General features: G+C 36.4%; 1 protein-coding gene across 4 annotated transcripts in view; it reads right to left on the bottom strand.

Moving 5' to 3' along the window:
* Nucleotides 1-23,544, bottom strand: part of SERAC1 (serine active site containing 1) — a 78,848-nt gene that overhangs the window by 29,265 nt on the left and 26,039 nt on the right. For 2 of the 4 annotated variants that reach the window (XM_068551720.1, XM_068551719.1), the window contains exons 2-8: nt 12,598-12,696; nt 10,057-10,093; nt 7,357-7,493; nt 4,900-4,989; nt 3,518-3,649; nt 1,556-1,677; nt 423-551 (exon numbers count right to left, since the gene is read on the bottom strand). In XM_068551720.1, coding sequence (XP_068407821.1) covers nt 423-551; nt 1,556-1,677; nt 3,518-3,649; nt 4,900-4,989; nt 7,357-7,493; nt 10,057-10,093; nt 12,598-12,688 — 738 coding nt within the window. In that variant the 5' untranslated portion in view covers nt 12,689-12,696. Of the gene's footprint in view, nt 1-422; nt 552-1,555; nt 1,678-3,517; nt 3,650-4,899; nt 4,990-7,356; nt 7,494-10,056; nt 10,094-12,597; nt 12,697-23,544 lie in introns of those variants that run through there. The other 2 variants (XM_068551721.1, XM_068551722.1) reach the window with 2 other exon arrangements.

The raw sequence follows: 23,544 nt of genomic DNA, 5'->3' as shown, positions 1-23,544 counted from the left end.
TCAAGAAGGAGGTTGAATATTCAAATCTAGAGCTCAGATGAGAACACAGGGCTAGAGATATTGAATTTAGGCATCACCAACATAGAGGTAATATTTTAAAGCCTTGCCAGTTACTATTCATTCTTCAAGATGCAACTTCAGAGTACTTCCTATGAAGCCTTTTTAAAATGGTCTTTTAAACAGAGTGATGGGCTCTTGGAGTAACCTGTATCTCTCTTACACACTCTGTGACTTTGTTTATTTACCTGTCTCCCCATTATCCTAAACACCTAGCCCATTGTGTGACACACAACCAGGAATCAGTATGTTTATTCAGTTCATGGATGAATGCCTATTCTGAAGTTCTAAGTGCGAGCCCCTGGCACAATATCTTGGAAAAGTGGGCACTCAAAAATATTTACTGAATGAATAAATTAGCTAACCTTCTGAGCAGCTAGACTTTGACTGCTTTCACTCAGAGCCAAAGATGTAAAATACTGGATACACTCATCTAGGTCTGTTTGAGGTAAAGAAGCCAGCAACTGTCTGAGCTCTTCTTCAATGGAAGAATCCTGAAATAAAGGAAAAGAAATTCTTCATAATTAAACTCAACAATTGAGTATAACAAAAAGTACCCAAAGAATCAAAGCCAAACCAAAACAGGAGAGGTAAATCAGTGCTTTTAGTCTTGAAAACAGTCACCACCCTGGTAAGTAGAGAATCATTTAATGTTGAATTCTATACTTTAATGTCTGCTAACTCAATCTGAAAGACCTATTGCAAAGCATAGCTCAAGATGTTCACCTCATAGGCTACTTCACATCTTGACTCAAAATGAATTATTACATTCTTTCTAACTAAAGCTGGCTTTTTAATATGCAGAACTTGTTCCTATCTGATTTTTTTCTAATAACTAATATCTAGAATAATTTGTTTTTCTATTTTTCAAAGACGGATTGCAAGTTTTCAGCTTTTCATTTTCTAGAAAAGTCTGAGAAAAGTGCTCAAGGAACATGCTCTCATATCTATATTAGTAGTTAACAGTTAATATCCATGTATATTAGTACATTAATATCTATATGTAGTAGTTCTCCAGAGACTGTTTTGCACCCCAGGAAATATTCAGCAATATCTGAGACATTTTTGGTTGTTACAACACGGGGGTGCTACTGTCATCCAATGAGTAGATGCCAGGGATGCTACTATAGTGTACAGAACAGCTTCCAACAAGAAAGAATTATTTGGCCCAAAATGTCAGTAGTGTTGAGGTTGAGAAAAACTGTTCTATAGCAACCTTAGAACAAAGGACCAATTTATGGATGCTGATATGCTAGGAAGCCACCCTCTGGTGTATAGAGACTCCCAACTCCACATAGGGGAAAATAATTTAGGAGAAACAGCACCTCCTGTGGAATCAAGAAATCTTGGAATGGAAACTACAATTGCAGGTTTACACCCTAGTTTACCTGCTTGTGACAAGTAGCCAACAAACTTCTTTTTGAATGGTTATTTTGCACCCAAAGTGAAGATGATATATTAAACATTTTTTACTCACTGGATTATTTTATTTACTTACTTCTTTTAAAGATGGTAAAGGAGGTGGGCGGAGAAAGAAGCGAAGATCACTATCTTTGCTTCGTGCCAGACCAATAAGAGTTCTCAGATCACAGGCTTGAGCAATTATCCTATACTGGTAATCTATTGTAAAAGTATATTGCGAGCACCCAAATTAGCTTATGGTTGTTTCAAAGGTTAAATGACCAACTTAACTTTTAAACTACAAGTTTGTAATTCAAAATTTCCCAAGTTTTTTTTAACTGCAACTGCATTTACAATACCAGTAAGCTAAATATCCAACATTTCCATGACTGATCTCATAATTCTCAACATATATCTAGATATATCACAATCAAACCAACCTTTTTGAAAAAAATAAACCTCAAACGTGAAAACTGATAGGTCAGAACCAATTTAACTTGTCCTTAAAAAAAAAAAATTCCATCATCCAAAAGCTATTTTGATCACTACTCAAAAAAGGTGAGTTCCGTTTAAATCTGTCGTCCCCTGGTACCTATATGGTGCTTTGGCATTCCATGAAGCCCATGAATAATCTGAGGTTCCAGACAGTAGTACTTTGTTTTAGCCTTCATGATTTCACCATTCTATTCTTTGTGTATTGCTATAGACTGTATGTTTGTGTCCCTCCCAAATTCATGTGTTGAAACCTAATCCCCAATGTCACGGCATTTGGAGGTAGCACCTTTGTGAGGTGATTAGGTCAAGATGGTGGAGCCCTCATGACTGGGATTAGTGCTCTTATAGAAGAGACCCCAGAGAGCTCCCTCAATCCTCACCAGACACAGAATCTGCCAGCACCCTGATCTTATATTTCCCAGCTTCCAGAAAACCATGAGAAATAAATTTCTGTTGTTTATCAGCTACCCGGTCTAAGGTATTTTGTTATAGCATCCCAAATGGACTAAGGACATGTATCAAAAAAAACTGTGGCCACTGAAGGAGACATTTTTTAATAATAGCACTATATAACTTGGGTGAGTTCTTCAGAATCAAGTGGGGAACTTTTAAAAAATCTACATGCCAGGGGCTCCAACTTTGATTTTTCTGATACAGTAGAAGTCTGAAATGGAGTCCTGGAAGGCAGATTTTGAAACAGATTTTTATTCTAAGTCTCCACTCGCTTATATAAGCTTATTTTTACATTACAAATTATTACAAATTATTATAGCCACCACTCAATCAAACTAATTAACTTGTATGAAGACAGAGACCTTATTCTGAGACTAAATTTTTCTTTGAAAACATTATTCTTTTTTGTTTACCCATTTTTACAAGATGACTCTACTAACAAAGTATACTTTAGTCCCTGTACTCAGAGCAGATCTGATCTCTTGCTCATGTACTTTTACTGCAGAACTTGTGATTTTAAATACAACTAAATATTTAAAATCTTCCTTAAAAAACAAATATACACATGCAAATTAGGCACATTTGACCAAGTATTAGTATTAAAGCCAAATAGACTGTCAAAGTGAATGCAAATATAACTTTGATGCAGCCAGCAATTAAAATATATTTTATTAAATAGGAACCAAAAAAAAACACAGACACATTAGGCCGTAACTATCAGAATCAAGAGTTTCTCCAATCAAGTAAAAGTTCATTCTGGTAGAAAGTTATACAAATATATCTACCTCAGTTTTGAGGGTGTTCTTACCAAACACAATATGACTACCAGGCCAGCAGGTTTTACACTTTCTCTATCACTGGAGTTTCTTTTAAATTTTTTTGAAAATATTTTTTACATATATTAATATTTCCTGCATTATTTTCCTTCCTTAATATCTCCTTCCCTTCTCTTTTACATCAGAAAAAAACACAGACACATTAGGCCGTAACTATCAGAATCAAGAGTTTCTCCAATCAAGTAAAAGTTCATTCTGGTAGAAAGTTATACAAATATATCTAGGAAATGAAGAGCTAGCTGATGGTGTGCCATGTGTTCAGATGGTTTCATTACCATGCCAGTGATGGGTCTCTGACATTTCCTGCACAGCCTGCAGTCGTGCTGCTCTGTCATCGGACTTACTCTTCCTCAGGAGCAGCCACACAGCACATTCGTGATCTTCTATGTCAATTGTACTAAAGGTGTCTTTGTTAAAAAAAAAAAAAAAAAAAAAAAGACAATGTGAACAGTTAAAACAACATTTTCATCCTCACGTTTAAGACAGTAATTTATAAATATTTGAAATCTACAATAGGAAAGTTATATCCATCTCCAGGTGTTGATAATGACTGATAGGTTTGTTCTCAGTTCTGTCATATTATTTTGTTTTATTTGTTACATATATTATGTATGTGCTTTTGTTTTATATATTACGTTGCTTTCACTATGAGATCTTTTTTTTTTGGCTCCTTTTCCGTAAAAAACTTTTTATTATGAGAAATATCAAGCATATGGGATAGATTAAAAGAATAATACATTGACATCCACATGCTTACCACAACTAGATTTAATAAATGTTATTATTTTGCCATATTTGCTTAATCTATATGGATGTGTGTGTATTTTTATTTTTTTTTTTGCCACGCTGCATGTCTTGTGGGATCTTAGTTCCCCAACCAGAGATCGAACCCGGGCCCTCAGCAGTGAAAGCATAAAGTCCTAACCACTGGACTGCCAGGGAATTCCCCAGGATGTGTGTGTATTTTTTTCTGAACTATGTGAAAGAAAGGTGCAGAAATAATGACATTCCACCCTTTCACAGTTCAACATGCATCTCCTAAGAATAAGCCTGCATTCTCCTATATAATCACAATGCCATTTTAACACCCAAGAATACTAACAAAAATCTTCCAAATCATCTAAAATTCAGTCCAACTCCATATTCAAATTTTTCCAATTGTCCTCAAAATATCTTTAGAGCTGGTTTTTTAAAAAACAGGATCTGATTAAGTCTCTTTAGTATCTTAATTCTAGAAAGTTTTCCCACCTTTTTTTTTTCATGATGCCAACTTTTTAAAGAGATCAGGTCAGCTCTTTTATAGCCAGCTTCACAATGCAGATTTGCCTGATTGTGAAATCTACATTTTTGATGCAATATTCTCATTATGAGAAAGCATGGGAGTGATTTTCTAACAAATTTTAAATTTTGAAATATTCATCAAGAGAGTCTCAATATTTATTTACAACTATCTAACAACAACGCATCCATAAAGATAGAAGGAAGAAAACAGTCCAAGGCATCAAGCCCTTAAATATAGCCCAAGAGAATAATGTTCCTCAATTTTCCATAGCTATAATAAATGTTAGTATAAGAAATGGGAAAAAAATCTCAGGTTGATCATCGAATGACTTTCAGATTACTGATAAGGAGTCTCAGTTAAATATGTGACACTTACCAGCAAATGGACCCTGTAATATCCTGGCTGATGTTGCCAATACTTTTCTTACTGCTTTGTGAAGCTCTTTTCTTGCCTGGTAGGTGATTCCTAAAATGATTACAAATTTAAATAAAACCAAGTAGGTACTCTTAATGCTATGCTCCAATACTTCAAAGAAAAAAATGTATAAACTAAACCCCAATTTCTTCAAAAAGAAAATATAAAACAGCATCTTTCTCTTTTTACTGTCACTATTTAAAGCAACTAAAACCATTATGGGAACACAGAACTCTAGATCCCAAAAAAAACCACTGCTTTCCTAGTCAGGGAAAAAGTAAAAACAAAACAAAAGCAAAAACACTAACTAAAACTTACAAAAATCCTCATATACAACATAGGATTAACTACATTCAGGAAAATGTCACTTAAAAATACCACTCTCAAAGTGAAATTTAGAGATACCTTACTAATGAGATTAAGCTCTACTATATAGGTAAATTATATGCTATGAAAATTATCTGTGTCATTGAAATTGTAACACACCATAAAAGCAGGCTGAACTAAGGAAGGTGAAATAACAATAAACACAAACAGGAGAGAGTGGTGAAACATATAGCTGTAGACAGGGGAGCAGCAGAGCCTGCCCACTCAGGGAATGTGAAGTGCTCACAGGCATGGTCATTCTGGCTGACACTGTAGAACAGGCAGCTGTAAATCTAGTATGATGACTCACCAAGCTACCCATATCCTGATGAAAAGATACTCCTCCGCCCTAAAATTTCATGTTCACCAAGCAATCGTCTGACTACTAATTGGGTTTCCATGTGACCAAAATTTGGAGAAGGGGAGTGTTCTGTCTAGTAAAGACAGGTTTTCCAGCCTTAACGACAGATTTTTTCCCTCTGTAAATAAGCTGGTGTTCATACTTCTGAATCCATCTCATGAGTTTAGTGTGCATGAATAAATGCCTTAGAGCAAAAATACCTCTGAGCTCAGTGACAAAATCACGTTTTTATGCTTGCTAAACTGAGGACCAGCCTCCGAACTGACAGTCCTCATGAAGGTGAGGAACTCCAAGTTTAGACTAAAAAAGCTGGCTAGTCTTCATCTGACTTAGTTATAGGAGAGCTACAAATCTGGGTTAAAAATGAAAGTCCAAAATTTGATCTTCAATTAATTCTTTAGGAACTTGGTTCTCATAGGGTTTGGTGATTCGTAGAGTTAGCTGAACCTATTTTATTAATATTGTGCTGTAAATACTCATTTTTTATTTTTTATAGTTTTTTGCTTCCAGTTTTCCTGAAATACAATTGACATACAGCTCTGTATAACTTTAAGGTAAACAGCATAATGATTTGACTTACAAACATCATGAAATGATTACCACAACAAGTTTAGTGAACATCTATCATCTCATATGGATACAAAATCAAAGAAAAAGAAAAAAAATGTTTTCCTTGTAATGAGAACTTCTTAGGATTCACTCTCTTAACAACTTTCATATATAACATACAGCAGTGTTAATTACATTTACATTTACATTTATTAATGTTATACATGACATCCCTGGTACTTATTTACCTTATAACTGCAAGTTTGTACATTTTGACCACCTTCATCCAATTCCCCTTCCCCCACATGCCCCACCTCTGGTAACCACAAACCCGATCTCTGTTTCTATGACTTTGTTTTTGAAGTATAATGACCTACAACACTGTGTTAGCTCCTGGTATACAACACAGTGATTCCATATTTCTATACATTTCAAAACGATCACCACGCTCAGTCCAGTTATTATCTGTTACCACACAAAGGTACTGCATAATTATGGACCACATTCCCCACACTTCATACCCATAACTCATTTATTTTGTAAACAGAAGTCTGTACCTCTTAATCGCCCTCACCTATTTCTCTCCTCCCCTCACCCCCACCCCTCTGGCAACCACCTGTTTGTTCTCTGTAGAAACGATTCTGTTTCTGTTTTGTTTATTCATGTTTATTCATGTTTTATTTTTAGATTTCACACATAAGTGAAATAATACAGCATTTGTCTTTCTCTGACTTATTTCACTTAGCATAATATCCTCTGGGTTTTCACTTAGCATAATATCCTCTGGCTGCAAATGGCAAGGTTTCATTCCTTTTTATGGCTGAGTAATATTCCATTGTATATATGTACCACATCCTCTTTATCCATTCATCTACTGATGGGCACTTAGGTTGCTTTCATATCTTGACTATTGTAAATAATGCTGCAGTGAATAGAGGGGTGCATAATCTTTTAGAATTTTCTTTGGATAAATACCCAGGAGTGGCATTGCTGGTTCTATTGTAGTTCTATTTTTAATTTTTTAAGGAATCTCAATACTGTTTTCCATAGTGTTTGTACCAATTTACATTCCTACTCATTTTTAAATTCAATAAGTAGCTTCCATTTTTCACGAAAATGGGATTACTTTACCATAAACTTACCGTGATTTTCTCTTTTATCTAAAGAAACTGTGTGCACATATATATATGACTTCATTTTTTCTCTTTCTACCACTTGAGTATCTAATGTCAAAGACTTCTTCAAGGCCAGAACTTCATATGTAATAAATAAAGAACCTCTTAAAAAGAAACAAAAAATTCATCATAAATATATGATCTAAATATAACACAGGAGCCACTCTTTTTTATTAAGCTTTTTGTAGAACTTTTTCTTTCTTTTTTATTGGGAAATATAACGTATATACAGTAATGTGCATGTAACATACATTATACATATATACGTATAAATGTATACACACATTTCAGCTTACAAATAATAATATATAGCTGCAATACCATACCCAGGCAAAAAAACCAAAATATTAACAGTACCCAGAAGCCCACAGTGCATCCCTCTCTGATTCTGACCCACTCTTTCATCTCTATAGCTAACTATTATTCTGGGTCTTATTATAGTAATATCCTTGCTATTCTTTATCGTTCACCACCTAAACATGAACCTTTAAACAACGGGGCTTAGTTTTGTCTGTCTGTGAACTTCACAGGAATGGAATCACACTGTATGTATTCTTTAGTTCACCTTCTGTTTGTGAGATGCATCCATGTTGTTACATGTATCTGGAGTTCATGCATTTATATTTTCATATGGTATGTGATTCATCCATTGTATAGCTATACTACAACTTATTTATCCATTCTACCACAGACGGGCAATTTAGGGAATTTCTATCGATAGTCTGAGTCTATTACAAATAATACTGTTACACATTGTATACATCTACACTGTATGCATGTGTATATGTTCCTCTAGGATACATATCTAGAAGTAAAATTACAGACTTTCTGGAAGTATATATATTGTTCAACTTTACTAGATAATGCCAAACTTTTTTTTTAAAGATTAGCCAATTTGAACTCCTTATCACCAGCATATGAAAATTTCTCCTCTCCTAAGAGTTATACCTAAAATCAAATATTAAAAGTGAAATACAGGGGATGCAGTGGTGTCGCAGTGGTTAAGAATCTGTCTGCCAATGCAGGGGACACGGGTTCGAACCCTGGTCTGGGAAGATCCCATACCGCAGGGCAAGTAAGCCCGTGCGCCACAACTACTGAGCCTGTGCTCTAGAGCCCGCGAGCCACAGCTACTGAAGGCCGTGTGCCTAGAGCCCGTGTTCCACAACAGGAGAAGTCACCGCAATAAGAAGCCCCACGCACGGCAAGGAAGAGTAGCCCCCGCTCGCCGCAACTAGAGAAAGCCCGCGTGCAGCAAAGAAGACCCAACGCAGCCAAAAATAAATATATAAATTTATTTTTTAAAAAAAGTGAAATACAGGGAATTCCTGTATTACTGCAGTGTAATTCCGTGCAGTGGTTAGGACTCCGCACTTTCACTGCCGAGGGCCCGGGTTCAACCCTGCTTGGGGAATTAAAATCCTGTTAGCTGCACGATGCAGCCAAAAAAAAAAAAAAAGAAAACTGGAAAGAAAAAAAAAAGTGAAATACAATGTTGTGTATCCTAAAATGAAGGATTTTTCCCCTATCAGATTGACCTACACTAAATCCAGACACAAAGGCTGCACTCTGTCTGGATTCACAACTTAGAAACAACAGTTTTATGAAGTCTTTTTCTGAGCTTCCCACCCTAAAGCAAAAGCAAGTAAGACAGAAAGGCCAGACACTGGCCAGTACCAGAAGAATAGAGAGAAAGCTCTCAAGAATCATCACCTCTCCTGGGGAATCTATCTGAGCAGCCAAAAAGAACAAATCTATTCAGTATTTTTATCATGCTTTCCATGAAAGACAATATTCTTTACCAGAAATTGTGATTAATTTTCACTATATTCCTGAATATAACTGTGATATAAACAAAGAAATTGCATTATAGAAAAGAATATACATTTATCTTTTGCCTGGAATGAGTCAAAGGAAAAAATCATCTAAATATGTTTTGTCTTACAATGTCATGGAGAAATGTACGTATTTGGGTAAAATGCCAAATATATCTCCTTTATCATTTTAGCATCTAAGAGTTGATTTTATATTTATACTAATGAAAAAGAATATTATTAACAAAAGCACTAGAACAGTATTAGACATAAACTTTACATATATATCCCCCGCTCCCCCCCCCCCAAAAAAAGGAAAGAAAAGAGAATGAAAAATAACGATTTTGGGGAAGATAGTTAAGCAGGTGCCTCTGAAACAGCCTGAGACGAGAGTGTCAATCTATTGGTTTTCTCAGTCAACCTCAACTTCCTTTCATAAGAGCTTTATGGTGACCTAAAGGGTGTTCAAAAGTAATTCTGACTATAGTTGATTTTCACCTTCTTCACCCTCTTTATAACCTAACACAAGATGTGATTTTAGGTGTGTGAAAGCTAATTAGTGAGTGCCTGCTCTGTACATGCCAAGTGCTTCCCTCAGAGAAACAGTGCCAGGTGGGTAGAATCCCCATCGTACACCTCGATCCAAGAGAAAACACTCCTCAGGAGTTAGAGTAACTGGATCAAGACAACACTGAAGTGGTAGAACCAGTGATTAGCCAGTGATGAATCCACATGTTTACAGATTCCAAAATCTATACCCTTTCACTGCCCCATGCTACCTGTAAATCACTTCCACTGAGATTTCAAACAGTAGTATCATAAAGCCAGTTAATATTTCACAGTTGACACTTACCCTAAAATAAGTGATCCAGTAAACTTTATTATATTTCCTTCAAAAAGAAAGGGAAAAAAAAAGTTAATGTGATGAATATCAATTGGAAAAATTGATATTTTTCCATTAATATAATCATTTACTATCAACACATGGCTTCCTATTCCCAGATACAAAAAATGAACCAATAAGCACTGAGTCCAAAATATAATCTATATTTCATACTAATTCTCCCCTTCCTCCACCTCTTCTTACTCTGCCATCCTCCACACTAAATCAGTAAGAAACCCTTGTTTTGCTGCACTACTGATACTGCCAGGCCTAAAGTGCTTTCACTGAATGCAATGTCCAGGGAGCTAACTGTCCTGATTTTTTTTAGTTCACAACCAGTTAAATAAAGGAATGGGAAGAATTCTCCATATTACTACCTAAAACTATATTAAGGGATTATGTTTGTGAAGTGGGACACAAAATGATTCTTCCCAAAGAAATTATGTTATAATTGGTGGTTAAGTGCCGTATATAGGTAGTCCCATTTAAAATATAGGTTAGGGACTTCCCTGGTGGTCCAGTGGTTAAGACTTCTCCTTCCAATGCAGGGGGTGTGGGTTTGATCCCTGTTCGGGGAGCTAAGATCCCACATGCCTCGCAGCCAAAAAACCAAAACATAAAACAGAAGCAATACTGTAACAAATTCAATAAAGACTTTAAAAATGGTCCACATCAAAAAAATCTTTAAAAAAAATATAGGTTACATCCTACAAGTTTATTTATAAATTTTTTGTTTGGAACTTGGAAAACATTTTTTTTAATATTAAAAAAAAATGTCCTAGTGCCAGACACGGCTAGCTGCCTATTCAATACACATAAGCCCCTTAATTCTTACTAACACAACCCGATTACTACCTAAAGATATTCAAATTTCTTTACTACCTAAAGATATTCAAAGATACCTGATTACTACCTAAAGACTCCTCTGCAGCTAGGGCTGGCTGTGCAACACAGCCGTAGCCAATATATATATATATATACACACATATATATAGATGTAATACATCTATATAAACATATAGATATAGATGGAAGTCTATAGGGAGAGATCCCTCCCCAAATAAAAAGACAAAGCCTCATAACATGGCTTTTGGTCTTTCTGCCTTCTTGATGTCCTGGGATTCAGCAACAACTTGTGACCATGAGGACAATAAGATAATAGAGCAGGAAGACGAGAGAATTGCTAAACTGTGGTTCCTGCCCTAAATTGTCTCCATCTTGACTTCCTGTTATGTAAGAAAAATGAAAACCTTACTAACTTAAGCCATTATAGTCTAGTTTCTGTTATATGTACTGAATACAATGTTAACTAATATATTACCTATGATGGTGAGGGACTGCAGGCAGCCCATGAATATCTATGTAACCTATAATTTGTTGGATGTATAGAGGTGGGTAGCCCTTTGTTCAGACCTTCAAGTTATGCTGCCAAGAACACATTTCTCCTCCCTACTGAGGGATAAGGAACTTCCCTCCATCAACTTCCCTATGCATCAGCCAAGGGAGATGGAAATTCCTCCCAAACTCTAGGACCCAGTGGTTCCAGAACAGGAAAGAGGACAGTTCCAGAAAATCTGCAGGGATTAGATCGAAAGTTGTGACACACAGAGCTTCTTGACTGTGCAACCCCTCTGGGACCTTTTTCATTCCAAGATGGCTTCCTGGACTTCCCCGGGAGCAGCCAGTTTATTTCCTCTTATACTGCTGCCATCTGTTTCTTCTTACTAGGATGTTTCTTTTTCACTAAGCCCTGGAAACAGAATACAGACTCACAGCCTTTTCTCCTACCCCAAAGTGTATTTACTACTCTTGAGTGTGTTTTGCTAGAAATGATGAGAGAAGAAAAGCTCCCTTCTCTGTCCCACTCCTCATTTTTAAAATACAAAGTCACAGAATTTTCTAGATGAAAAGGGTCTATCCTAAAAACTGATCTTTCTTAACGATCAAAAGGAAGCTCCATGAGGACAGAGACTTCATCTTATTCAATATTGTATCCTCAGGGCCTAGTAATAGTACCTGACACATAGGAGAATGAATGAAAGATGGCCTAGGCCAATATTCTCATTTTACAAATAAAGATTAGTAATAAGTAATGTAAATAAAGATTTACAAATAAAGACAGTAGATTAGTGCTAGATCCTAAGTTCCTGTAGGGCAAGCAAAACATCTTCCTGGTTCACCACTGAATTCCCAGAACCTAATACATGTGCCTGGCACCATGTTTTACAGAAGCTTAATAAATGGCTGCTGAATAAGAATGCAGTGACACTTGAGTTTAAAAGAATGAGTATGAATCTGACAGGAAACATAGGGGAGGGAAAAGATTCCCAAGAAAAAGGAGTATGCATGGCTCTGAGCGTACAAATTTGGGGTGAACCTTTAGTACAGAAAAGACAAACAACTTTGAGATTTATCATGGATTACATAAGTTTTTGTGGACAACCCTGGAAACTTAACCACAATTCTATCACTGTTTCTACAAGAAGATATTGTTGTTTAAAGTGTACTCACTGACATCTCTCCAGTGTGTGGTGCTTTTTGGTGGAGGAGTTGAGGTTCCCATTCTTCTGCAACAGATGATGCAATAAGCAGCCAGGGACATTCTGTGTGCTTAGAACAATTATAACACATTTAATTTAGCATGTAATTAAAAACATTTCTCTTAACTATAAGAACATGTCATAATCACAGTAGACTGCCCACAGAGTTAGATTTTTCAAGACCTGGAAAAAAATTTTCAATTAAAGAAAAAAATTTCTCCTTTAAAAATTTAAAGCAGACTTATTAGAATAGTATTTTGCTAGTACCTCAATGATTATTCATCAAACTGTGTCCAACTGTGAACAATGATTAGTAGGAAAAAGGAAAAGAGATTATTAATCAGAATATCAATATAGGAATCAAAAAAATTTTAATGCCTTCTAAAAAATATATATGCATATATATAGATATATTTATCTTTAGTGACTGAAGTCCCTACAGAAATGAAAAGCAGCTCTGAATGGAAGATATACTTAGGACCCATAGAAGTGTTTAGCTTTTCTCCAACGCCTTCAAGATGGTACCCAACATTGTTTAAAATCTTTGAAATTTAATCGTTACTTGTTGGCATCCTGTCAAAGAAGGAGATGTTGCCCAACTATTTAAACACTATCCTTTTGCTCAACTATTTCATCAACTGAGTAAAGATGATCTAAATATGATGCGATGGTTTCTAGAACAACTCAGTATTCTAGAATCGTAGATTGTCTTTGGATGAGACGTTTCTTTCTTCTTTTTTCTTTTGCAATAAGAGTAAAGAAAGAAGATGCCTTGAGGAACTCATGTGAGAAATAGTCTTTGGTTTAGTACATTAAAAACTTCTGGCAGCTTTACAGGGATTAAGGGGGAAACCGCTTGGTGTACATGTGTAAGAAAATCTGTTAGCAATAACACAAAATAAAAAGCTTAAACATTTTTTCTTGTAATTCTAGTACCTCAATTGATGACTAAGCAAACTAGTTTAGGCAACAGATAAACTTGTAAAGGTCACTGTTTTAAAGGTTATTGTATCTTATTTTCTCACTGTTTAAAGGGTTGCTGCTACTTCTCTATGAGACACAGGATAATGGTAAAAATAATACAAAGACAGCAACGAAGTAGATGCTTATAAAACCAAGGCAGAATGCAATGTAAACTAAGAGTTTATGTATAGATTTTCATTTTACTTACTACATGAAAACTTTTGACTAAAACAAAAATGCAGAGCAAAAATCTACTGCTTCCTTCAATCCTGACACCTACTATGAAAGTGGTCAACTATAAAACATTATACGAATATTGTTCACTATTACTTCTCTGGCCTAAAAACCTTCACGGTATTAACTTAAACAAACCACCCGCCAGCAGGTTCCCCTCCCACCAAGTCCTGGATATGAATGAGTATAGTGGAAATACACTTCCTCATCTTATTTCCCTCTAGATTTCCTCAAATGACATCACTGGCCCTTTCAGCTTTTTCCAGAATAAACTAACTCTCTTTCAACTCTCTCAGTGTCTTGACTATCTCCAGTTCACTGCCCTCCAGCCTCAACAAACCATCCATCCTTGCTTTCTGGGGGTGAGCATCCGTCCCATGGTTGTACTTCCTTCCCCACCCAGCCTTGACTCTGGGGTGCATCACTTCAACCTCTCTCTCTACCTGCTTCCTCAACATACCAGAGCCCTCCTCCTTCTACTATCCTGCAGCCCCAACCTGAAACATGTGTTTTCTCTGTTCTTACACTTGGACAGCCAAAATTGGGGGCAGGGGGACAAAAGGCAAACTGCGAGCATGCTCTCAGAATGACATTTGCTGTCCCTAATCAGTTCTCTTCTCATCCCCATGATGACTGCTCTAAACATCCACATACTCTGCCAAGCGTCCTACCCTACCTGCATCCTTCTCAAATGATCTTGTTTCTTATTTCACTCAGAAAATTATGACTCTGAACTCCCTCAACTTCTGCCCCCATACCTACAAGCAGGGACTGATCCAGGTATTGAAGGAATCAACATTTATTCAAATAGTGGGGGAAGGGGAGGTTCCTTTAAAAAAAAAACCCACAAAACCACAAATATCAAATTAGGTACTAAAATGAAAGTGATTTAGAATGAGAAAAGATATCACAATAAATTACTGGAGTCAGAAATTTTGATACCTTTCTTCTGGGATTTCATTAGCTAATTTGTCAGAAATGCTTACATAGAAATACTTCAGGATTACACTCTGGTGTTCCTCCCTCCCTAAGACATTACAACTCCTAGTAACTCCTAGCACTCACAGGGGCCCATGCAAGTAAGGCACCCTCAAGCCTAAGCTGTCTAATATCACAGGAAATCTACCCTGGCCGACTTTCATATCTTTATCTGCATCGCCTTTTCCAGATTCCAAATGGATTTTTATCTGCACTGTTCTTTCCTATTTCTGAGGAAAAGGTCTCATCCCTTTCTCAAAGGGAAATGTACCATCTATGTTCTAGATATCATTTTTTTCCCTTCCATGTGGACCTTGATTCATTATCTATCTTTCTCTTCTTTATCTTCACACACTCCCTCCTCTCTATCAGCTCTTTCTACTCCTCCCCACTAAATACTGGATGTCCAATTTCTCCCATCAAAACACAAAAACAAACAATTGGGGAAAAAAAAGTAAACACTCGGTCTACCCAAGTGCCCTCCAGCTCCTGCCACTTCTCTCACCTCCCTTTCCTAAGATTCTTTCCCCAGTGTGTGTTCCTCCAGCCCTGAAACAGCCCTCCCCAAGGTCACCAGTGACATCTTTGCTGCTAAATCCACTTTTCAGTCACCATCTTACTGTCTTTGTCTAAAGCATTTGACTACTCCCTCCTTGTCTCTAGCTACTATGACACCTGGTTTTCTAGTTTGATTCCCCTATTACTGGCTGTTCCATCCCATTACTCATTCAACAAACAGTTATTCAGTTATTGAGCACCTACCACCTGTCAGGGATGGAAACCTGAGATGTGAATAAAGTAACACAACTCCCTGCTCTTACTGAGTTTACAGTTGTCTCTGCTGCCTCCACCCAGCCCTTAAATATTAGTGTTTCAGTGGGTTCCACCTGTGCTCTTCTTTTTTCCTCATGTTATATTCTCGTGCTAAGTAATTTCAGTGTTTTCATCACAAAGCTTTACCTGTAAGCTTTTGATTCCCAAGTCTCTGTAACTAATTCAAGTCTCTCTGCTAAGCACATATATTCAACTGCCTAATACACATTTGCACCTGGAAGCACCACAAACACCTAAAACCCAAGATGTCTAAAGTCAAATCATCATACTCTAGAAATCAAATATCCCAAGACCATTTATTACTAAACCAGTTTCCCCATTGATCAGAAATGACTTTTCCCTACACCAAGGTCTAATCTACCTAGGGTCCATTTCTGGAGAATTTTGTTCCGCTAACACATTTGTCTAACCCTGCATCAATAATATAATGCCTTTCTTAACTCTTATACCTTTAAAATAAGCCTTGATAGGTTCTAGAGTGAGTACCCCTGCCCCCATTCTTTTCAGGATTATCTTGGCTATTGGGGATTTTTTTTTTTTTTGGCAATCTTTTACATTTTTTACTTTTTTAAATTTTTAAATTTTATTTTACTTATTTTTTTATACAGCAGGTTCTCATTAATTATCCATTTTATACATATTAGTTTATATATGTCAATCCCAATCTCCCAATTCATCACACCATCACCATAACCCCACCACTTTCCCCCCTTGGTGTCCATATGTTTGTTCTCTACATCTGTGTCTGTTTCTGCCCTGCAAACCGGTTCATCGTACAGCATTTTTCTAGGTTCCACATATATGCGTTAATATACGGTATTTGTTTTTCTCTTTCTGACTTACTTCACTCTGTATGACAGTCTCTAGATTCATCCACGACTCTACAAATGACCCAATTTCGTTCCTTTTTATGGTTGAGTACTATTCCATTGTATATATGTACCACATCTTCTTTACTCATTCGTCTGTCGATGGGCATTTAGGTTGCTTCCATGACCTGGCTATTGTAAATAGTGCTGCAATGAACATCGGGGTACATGTGTCTTTTTGAATTATGGTTTTCTCAGGGTATATGCCCAGTAGTGGGATTGCTGGGTCATATGGTAATTCTATTTTTAGTTTTTTAAGGAACCTCCATACTGTTCTCCATAGTGGCTGTATCAATTTACATTCCCACCAACAGTGCAAGAGGGTTCTTTTCTCCACACCCTCTCCAGCATTTATTGTGTGTAGATTTTCTGATGATGCCCATTCTAACTGGTGTGAGGTGATACCTCATTGTAGTTTTGATTTGCATTTCTCTAATAATTACTGATGTTGAGCAGCTTTTCATCTGCTTCTTGGCCATCTGTATGTCTTCTTTGGAGAAATGTCTATTTAGGTCTTCTGCCCATTTTTGGATTGGGTTGTTTGCTTTTTTTAATATTGAGCTGCATGAGTTGTTTATATATTTTGGAGATTAATCCTTTGTCCATTGATTCATTTGCAAATATTTTCTCCCATTCTGAGGGTTGTCTTTTCGTCTTGTTTGTAGTTTCCTTTGCTTTGCAAAAGCTTTTAAGTTTCATTAGGTCTCATTTGTTTATTTTTGTTTTTACTTCCATTACTCTAGGAGGTGCATCAAGAAAGATCTTGCTGTGATTTATGTCAAAGAGTGTTCTTCCTATGTTTTCCTCTAAGAGTTTTATAGTCTCTGGTCTTACATTTAGGTCTCTAATCCATTTTGAGTGTATTTTTGTGTATGGTGTTAGGGAGAGTTCTAATTTCAATCTTTTACATGTAGCTGTCCAGTTTTCCCAGCACCACTTATTGAAGAGATTGTCTTTTCTCCATTGTATATCCTTGCCTCCTTTGTCATAGATTAGTTGACCATAGGTGTGTGGGTTCACTTCTGGGCTTTCTATCCTGTTCCATTGATCTATATTTGTTTTTGTGCCAGTACCATATTGTCTTGATTACTGTAGCTTTGTAGTATAGTCTGAAGTCAGGGAGTCTGATTCCTCCAGCCCCGTTTTTTTCCCTCAAGACTGCTTTGGCTATTCGGGGTCTTTTGTGTCTCCATACAAATTTTAAGATTTTTTGTTCTAGTTCTGGAAAAAATGCCATTGGTAATTTGATAGGGATTGCATTGAATCTGTAGATTGCTGTGGGTAGTATAGTCATTTTCACAGTATTGATTCTTCCAATCCAAGAACATGGACTATTTCTCCATCTGTTTGTATCATCTTTAATTTCTTTCATCAGTGTCTTATAGTTCTCTGCATACAAGTCTTTTGTCTCTCTAGGTAGGTTTATTCCTAGGTATTTTATTCTTTTTGTTGCAATGGTAAATAGAAGTGTTTCCTTAATTTCTCTTTCAGATTTTCCATCATTAGTGTATAGGAATACAAGAGATTTCTGTGCATTAATTTTATATCCCGCAACTTTACCAAATTCACTGATTAGCTCTAGTAGTTTTCTGGTGGCATCTTTAGGATTCTCTATGTGTAGTATCATGTCATCTGCAAAGAGTGACAGTTTTACTTCTTTTCCAATTTGTATTCCTTTTATTTCTTTTTCTTCTCTGATTGCTGTGGCTAGGACTTCCAAAACTACGTTGAATGATAGTGGTGAGAGTGGACATCCTTGTCTCGTTCCTGATCTGAGAGGAAATGCTTTCAGTTTTTCACCATTGAGAATGATGTTTGCTGTGGGTTTGTCACATATGGCCTTTATTATGTTGAGGTAGGTTCCCTCTATGCCCACTTTCTGGAGAGTTTTTATCATAAATGGGTGTTGAATTTTGTCAAAAGCTTTTTCTGCATCTATTGAGGTGATCATATGGGTTTTATTCTTCAATTTGTTAATATGGTGTATCACATTGATTGATTTGCGTATATTGAAGAATCCTTGCATCCCTGGGATAAATCCCACTTGATCATGGTGTCTGATCCTTTTAATGTGTTGTTGGATTCTGTTTGCTGGTATTTTGTTGAGGATTTTTGCATCCATATTCATCAGTGATATTGGTCTGTAATTTTCTCTTTTTGTAGTATCTTTGTCTGGTTTTGGTATCAGGGTGATGGTGGCCTCATAGAATGAGTTTGGGAGTGTTCCTTCCTCTGCAATGTTTTGGAAGAGTTTGAGAAGGATGGGTGTTAACTCTTCTCTAAATGTTTGACAGAACTCACCTGTGAAGCCATCTGGTCCTGGACTTTTGTTTGTTGGAAGATTTTTAATCACAGTTTCAATTTCATTACTTGTGATTGGTCTGTTCATATTTTCTATTTCTTCCTGCTTCAGTCTTGGAAGGTTATACCTTTCTAAGAATTTGTCCATTTTTTCCAGTTTGTCCATTTTATTGGCATAGAGTTGCTTGTCATCGTCTCTTAGGATGCTTTGTATTTCTGTGGTGTCTGTTGTAACTTCTCCTTTTTCATTTCTGATTTTATTGATTTGAGTCCTCTCCCTATTTTTCTTGATGAGTCTGGGTAATGGTTTATCAACTTTGCTTATCTTCTCAAAGAACAAGCCTTTAGTTTTATTGATTTTTGGTATTGTTTTCTTTGCTTCTATTTCATTTATTTCGGCTCTGATTTTTATGATTTCTTTCTTTCTGCTAACTTTGGGTTTTGATTGTTCTTTTTTCTCTAGTTCCTTTAGGTGAAAGATTAGATTGTTTATTTGAGATTTTACTTGTTTCTTGAGGTAGGCTTTTATTGCTATAAACTTCCCTCTTAGAACTGCTTTTGCTGCATCCCATAGGTTTTGGATCATCGTGTTTTCATTGTCATTTGTCTCTAGGTATTTTTTGATTTCCTCTTTGATTTCTTCAGTGATCTCTTGGTTATTTAGTAACGTATTGTTTAGCCTCCATGTGTTTGTGTTTTTTACATTTTTTTCCCTGTAATTGATTTCTAATCGCATAGCACTGTGGTCAGAAAAGATGCTTGATATGATTTCAATTTTCTTAAATTCAATGAGGCTTGATTTGTGACCCAAGATGTGATCTATCCTGGAGAATGTTCCATGTGCACTTGAGAAGAAAGTGTAATCTGCTGTTTGGGGATGGAATGTCCTATGAATATCAACTAAATCTATCTCGTCTATTATGTCATATAAAGCTTGTGTTTCCCTATTAATTTTCTGTTTGGATGATCTGTCCATTGGTGTGAAGTGTTAAAGTCCCCCACTATATTATGTTACTGTCGATTTCCTCTTTTATAGCTCTTAGCAGTTGCCTTATGTATTGAGGTGCTCCTATTGGGTGCATATATATTTATAATTGTTATATCTTCTTCATGGATTGATCCCTTGATCATTATGTAGTGTCCTTCCTTGCCTCTTGTAACATTCTTTACTTTAAAGTCTATTTTATCTGATATGTGTATTGCTACTCCAGCTTTCTTTTGATCTCCATTTGCATGGAATATCCTTTTCCATCCCCTCACTTTCAGTCTGTATGTGTCCCTAGGTCTTAAGTGGGTCTCTTGTAGACAGCATATATAGGGTCTTGTTTGTGTATCCATTCAGCAAGCCTGTGTCTTTTGGTTGGAGCATTTAATCCACTCACGTTTAAGGTAATTATCGATATGTATGTTCCTATTACCATTTTCTTAATTGTTATGGGTTTGTTTTTGTAGGTCCTTTTCTTCTCTTGTGTTTCCTGCCTAGAGAAGTTCCTTTAGCATTTGTTGTAGAGCTGGTTTGGTGGTGCTGAATTCTCTTAGCTTTTGCTTGTCTGTAAAGCTTTTGATTTCTCCATCAATTCTGAATGATATCCTTGCTGGGTAGAGTAATCTTGGTTGTAAGTTCTTCACTTTCATCACTTTAAATATGTCATGCCACTCCCTTCTGGTTTGTAGAGTTTCTGCTAAGAAATCAGCTGTTAACCTTATGGGAGTTCCCTTGTATGTTATTTGTTGGTTTTCCCTTGCTGCTTTCAATAATTTTTCTTTGTCTTTAATTTTTGCCAATTTGATTACTATGTGTCTCGGCGTGCTTCTCCTTGGGTTTATCCTGTATGGGACTCCCTGCGCTTCCTGGACTTGGGTGGCTATTTCCCTTCCCATGTTAGGGAATTTTTCAACTATAATCTCTTCAATTATTTTCTCGGGTCCTTTCTCTCTTCTCCTTCTGCAACCCCTATAATGCGAATGTTGTTGCATTTAATGTTGTCCCAGAGGTCTCTTAGGCTGTCTTCATTTCTTTTCATTGTTTTTCCTTTATTCTGCTCCACGGCAGCGAATTCCACCATTCTGTCTTCCAGGTCACTTATCCATTCTTCTGCCTCAGTTATTCTGCTATTGATTCCATCTAGTGTAGTTTTCATTTCAGTTATTGTATTGTTCATCTCTGTTTGTTTGTTTTTTAATTCTTCTAGGTCTCTGTTAAACATTTCTTGCATCTTCTCGATATTTGCCTTCATTCTTTTTCCGAGGTCCTGGATCATCTTCACTATCATTATTCTGAATTCTTTTTCTGGAAGGTTGCCTATCTCCACTTCATTTAGTTGTTTTTCTGGGGTTTCATCTTGTTCCTTCATCTGGTACATAGCCCTCTGCCTTTTCATCTTGTCTGTCTTTCTGTGAATGTGTTTTTTGTTCCACAGGCTGCAGGATTGTAGTTCTTCTTGCTTCTGCTGTTTGCCCTTGCTACTGGGTTTTTTATTGGAACTGAACTGAATTTACAGATTAATTTGGGGAGAACTGGTATCATGTGGAGTGCCTCCATTCATGAAAAGTGTATCTTCAATTCTTCTTTTAGATCTTTTGTAATTTTCTCCACAAAGGTCATGCATGGTTTGTCTTTGTTTCTTCCTTTCATGGAAAATTTCAAATGTATACAAATAGAGACAGAATAATAAACTCAACCCCATCACTCAGCTCAAAAATTATCAACACATGGTCAATCTTGTTTCATCTATACCTGCTCTATCCAATATAACTTCTGCATGATAGACATCTCCTATATCTGCACCACTAGTGTGAAAATATGCTAATGTGACTGAAGAACTGAAATTTCAGTCTTTTAAATTTTAATTAATTTTAATTTAAATACCCACATGGCTAGTGGCTATGGTACTGAACAGTGAAATCTATACTGTAACCCACATGCCCTTTCCACCACCATAACGCTCAATTACTTTGAAGTAAATCCATGTCATGCAATATATAACCTGTAAATACTGTAGAATGTTACTGATAGTTAGAAAAAAATTAACCATCATTATGTCCCCCTTGAAAAAAATTCCTTAGTATCATCAAATATCCAACGAATGTTTCAATTATTTCATAAACTTTTGTTTTGCACTATTGGTCTGTTAGAATTAGGATCTAAACAAGGTCCACATATTGCATTTGGTTGCTAATGTGCCTCTTTTTTAGAGTCACTTATTTTTACTTTTATTTTTATTTTATTTATTTATTTATTTGTTTGTTTGTTTATGGCTGCATTGGGTCTTCGTTGCTGTGCGCGGACTTTCTCTAGTTGCGGCGAGTGGGTGCTACTCTTCCTTGTGGTGCGTGGGCTTCTCATTGTGGTGGCTTCTCTTGTTGCAGAGTACGGACTCTAGGTGTGTGGGCTCAGTAGTTGTGGCTCGTGGCTCCAGAACGCAGGCTCAGTAGCTGTGGTGCACGGGTTTAGTTGCTCTGCAGCATGCGGGATCTTGCCGGACCAGGGTTCGAACCCGTGTCCCCTGCATTAGCAGGCAGATTCTTAACCACTGTGCTACCAGGGAAGTCCCAGAGTCACTTATTTTTAAAATTACTAGTTTAGATTTTCTTTTTTCTTGAATTAGTCTTGATAATATCTATTTTTCAAGAAAATGGGCATTTAAGTTTTCAAAATCATTAGCATAAAGCTGTTCATGCTATTCCTATGATCTTTCTATCCCAAAATTGCCTATCTTTTTTGTTCCTAGCATTATTTGTGCCTCTTCTTTTTTACTTTTGAGCAGTCTTCTAAAAGCTTATTAATAGAAAAAAATCATTTATTAATTTTTATCATCTACTGCTTTTGCTGAGCATCTCTATTTTATTTTGTTTTGTTTTCTATTTCTGCTCTTCACTATTTTCTTCTTTCTTTCTTTGGATTCACTCTGTCCTTTTTGCAACTTCTTCAGTAATACTTAACATATTATGAGCATTTCCTGCTGTTTCATAAATGCATTTAAGAGCATAAATTCCACTCTAAGTTTTGCTTTACTTCAATTTCACAAGTCCTGATATTTCCACTGTGATTTTCTCTAATCCATGGATTAGTTTGTTTTTAGTCTCTAAACATACAAAATTTCCAAAGATTATCTTTTTATTGTGCTATATGACATAGATTCCTTGGAATTATGGAGACTTGCTTTGTTACCTAGTTGCAATCAATATTTATAAACGTATCACATAAACTTACTCTTCGTTATGGGCAAAATTTAGTATATCCATTATATGAAGCTTGTTAACTGTGTTGTTAAAAAGGGATTCAACCCTACCCATTTGGAACCTGGAATGCGGCTGGTTAATAACCAAGTAAAGGTTTTGATTCTTGAAAGCTTAATGGAAGAAGTGCTTAGCTCTTTCCATCAGAACAACCACTATGGGAGGGATGCCACCCTATAATGGATACAAGGTTTTATTCAAGGACCTATTATGCCCAGGACTGTTCAAAGGGTTATACAGAAGTACTCGACTTGTGTTAAAAATAACACCAGAAATAGGCCTCCTCCCCCTCATATGGAATTCAGGAGGAGGGGGTGGTGAGGGGGGCAGCCCAGGGAAAGACTGGCAGGTACATTTCATGGTTATGCCCAAGACTAAAGGAAACTTTTGTTATCTACTGGTAATGGTAGACACTTTTACAGGCCGAGTGAAAGCACTCCTGTGTCAGACAGAAAGGGCTTCTGGGGGAGTGAAGTCCTTACTTAAAGAAATAATTCCCA

Source organism: Eschrichtius robustus, chromosome 9, assembly GCF_028021215.1.
Source record: "Eschrichtius robustus isolate mEscRob2 chromosome 9, mEscRob2.pri, whole genome shotgun sequence".
Classification (NCBI taxonomy): domain Eukaryota; kingdom Metazoa; phylum Chordata; class Mammalia; order Artiodactyla; family Eschrichtiidae; genus Eschrichtius; species Eschrichtius robustus.
The sequence above is the reverse complement of the archived record's forward strand: the minus strand, read 5'-3'. Positions and strand labels throughout refer to the sequence as shown.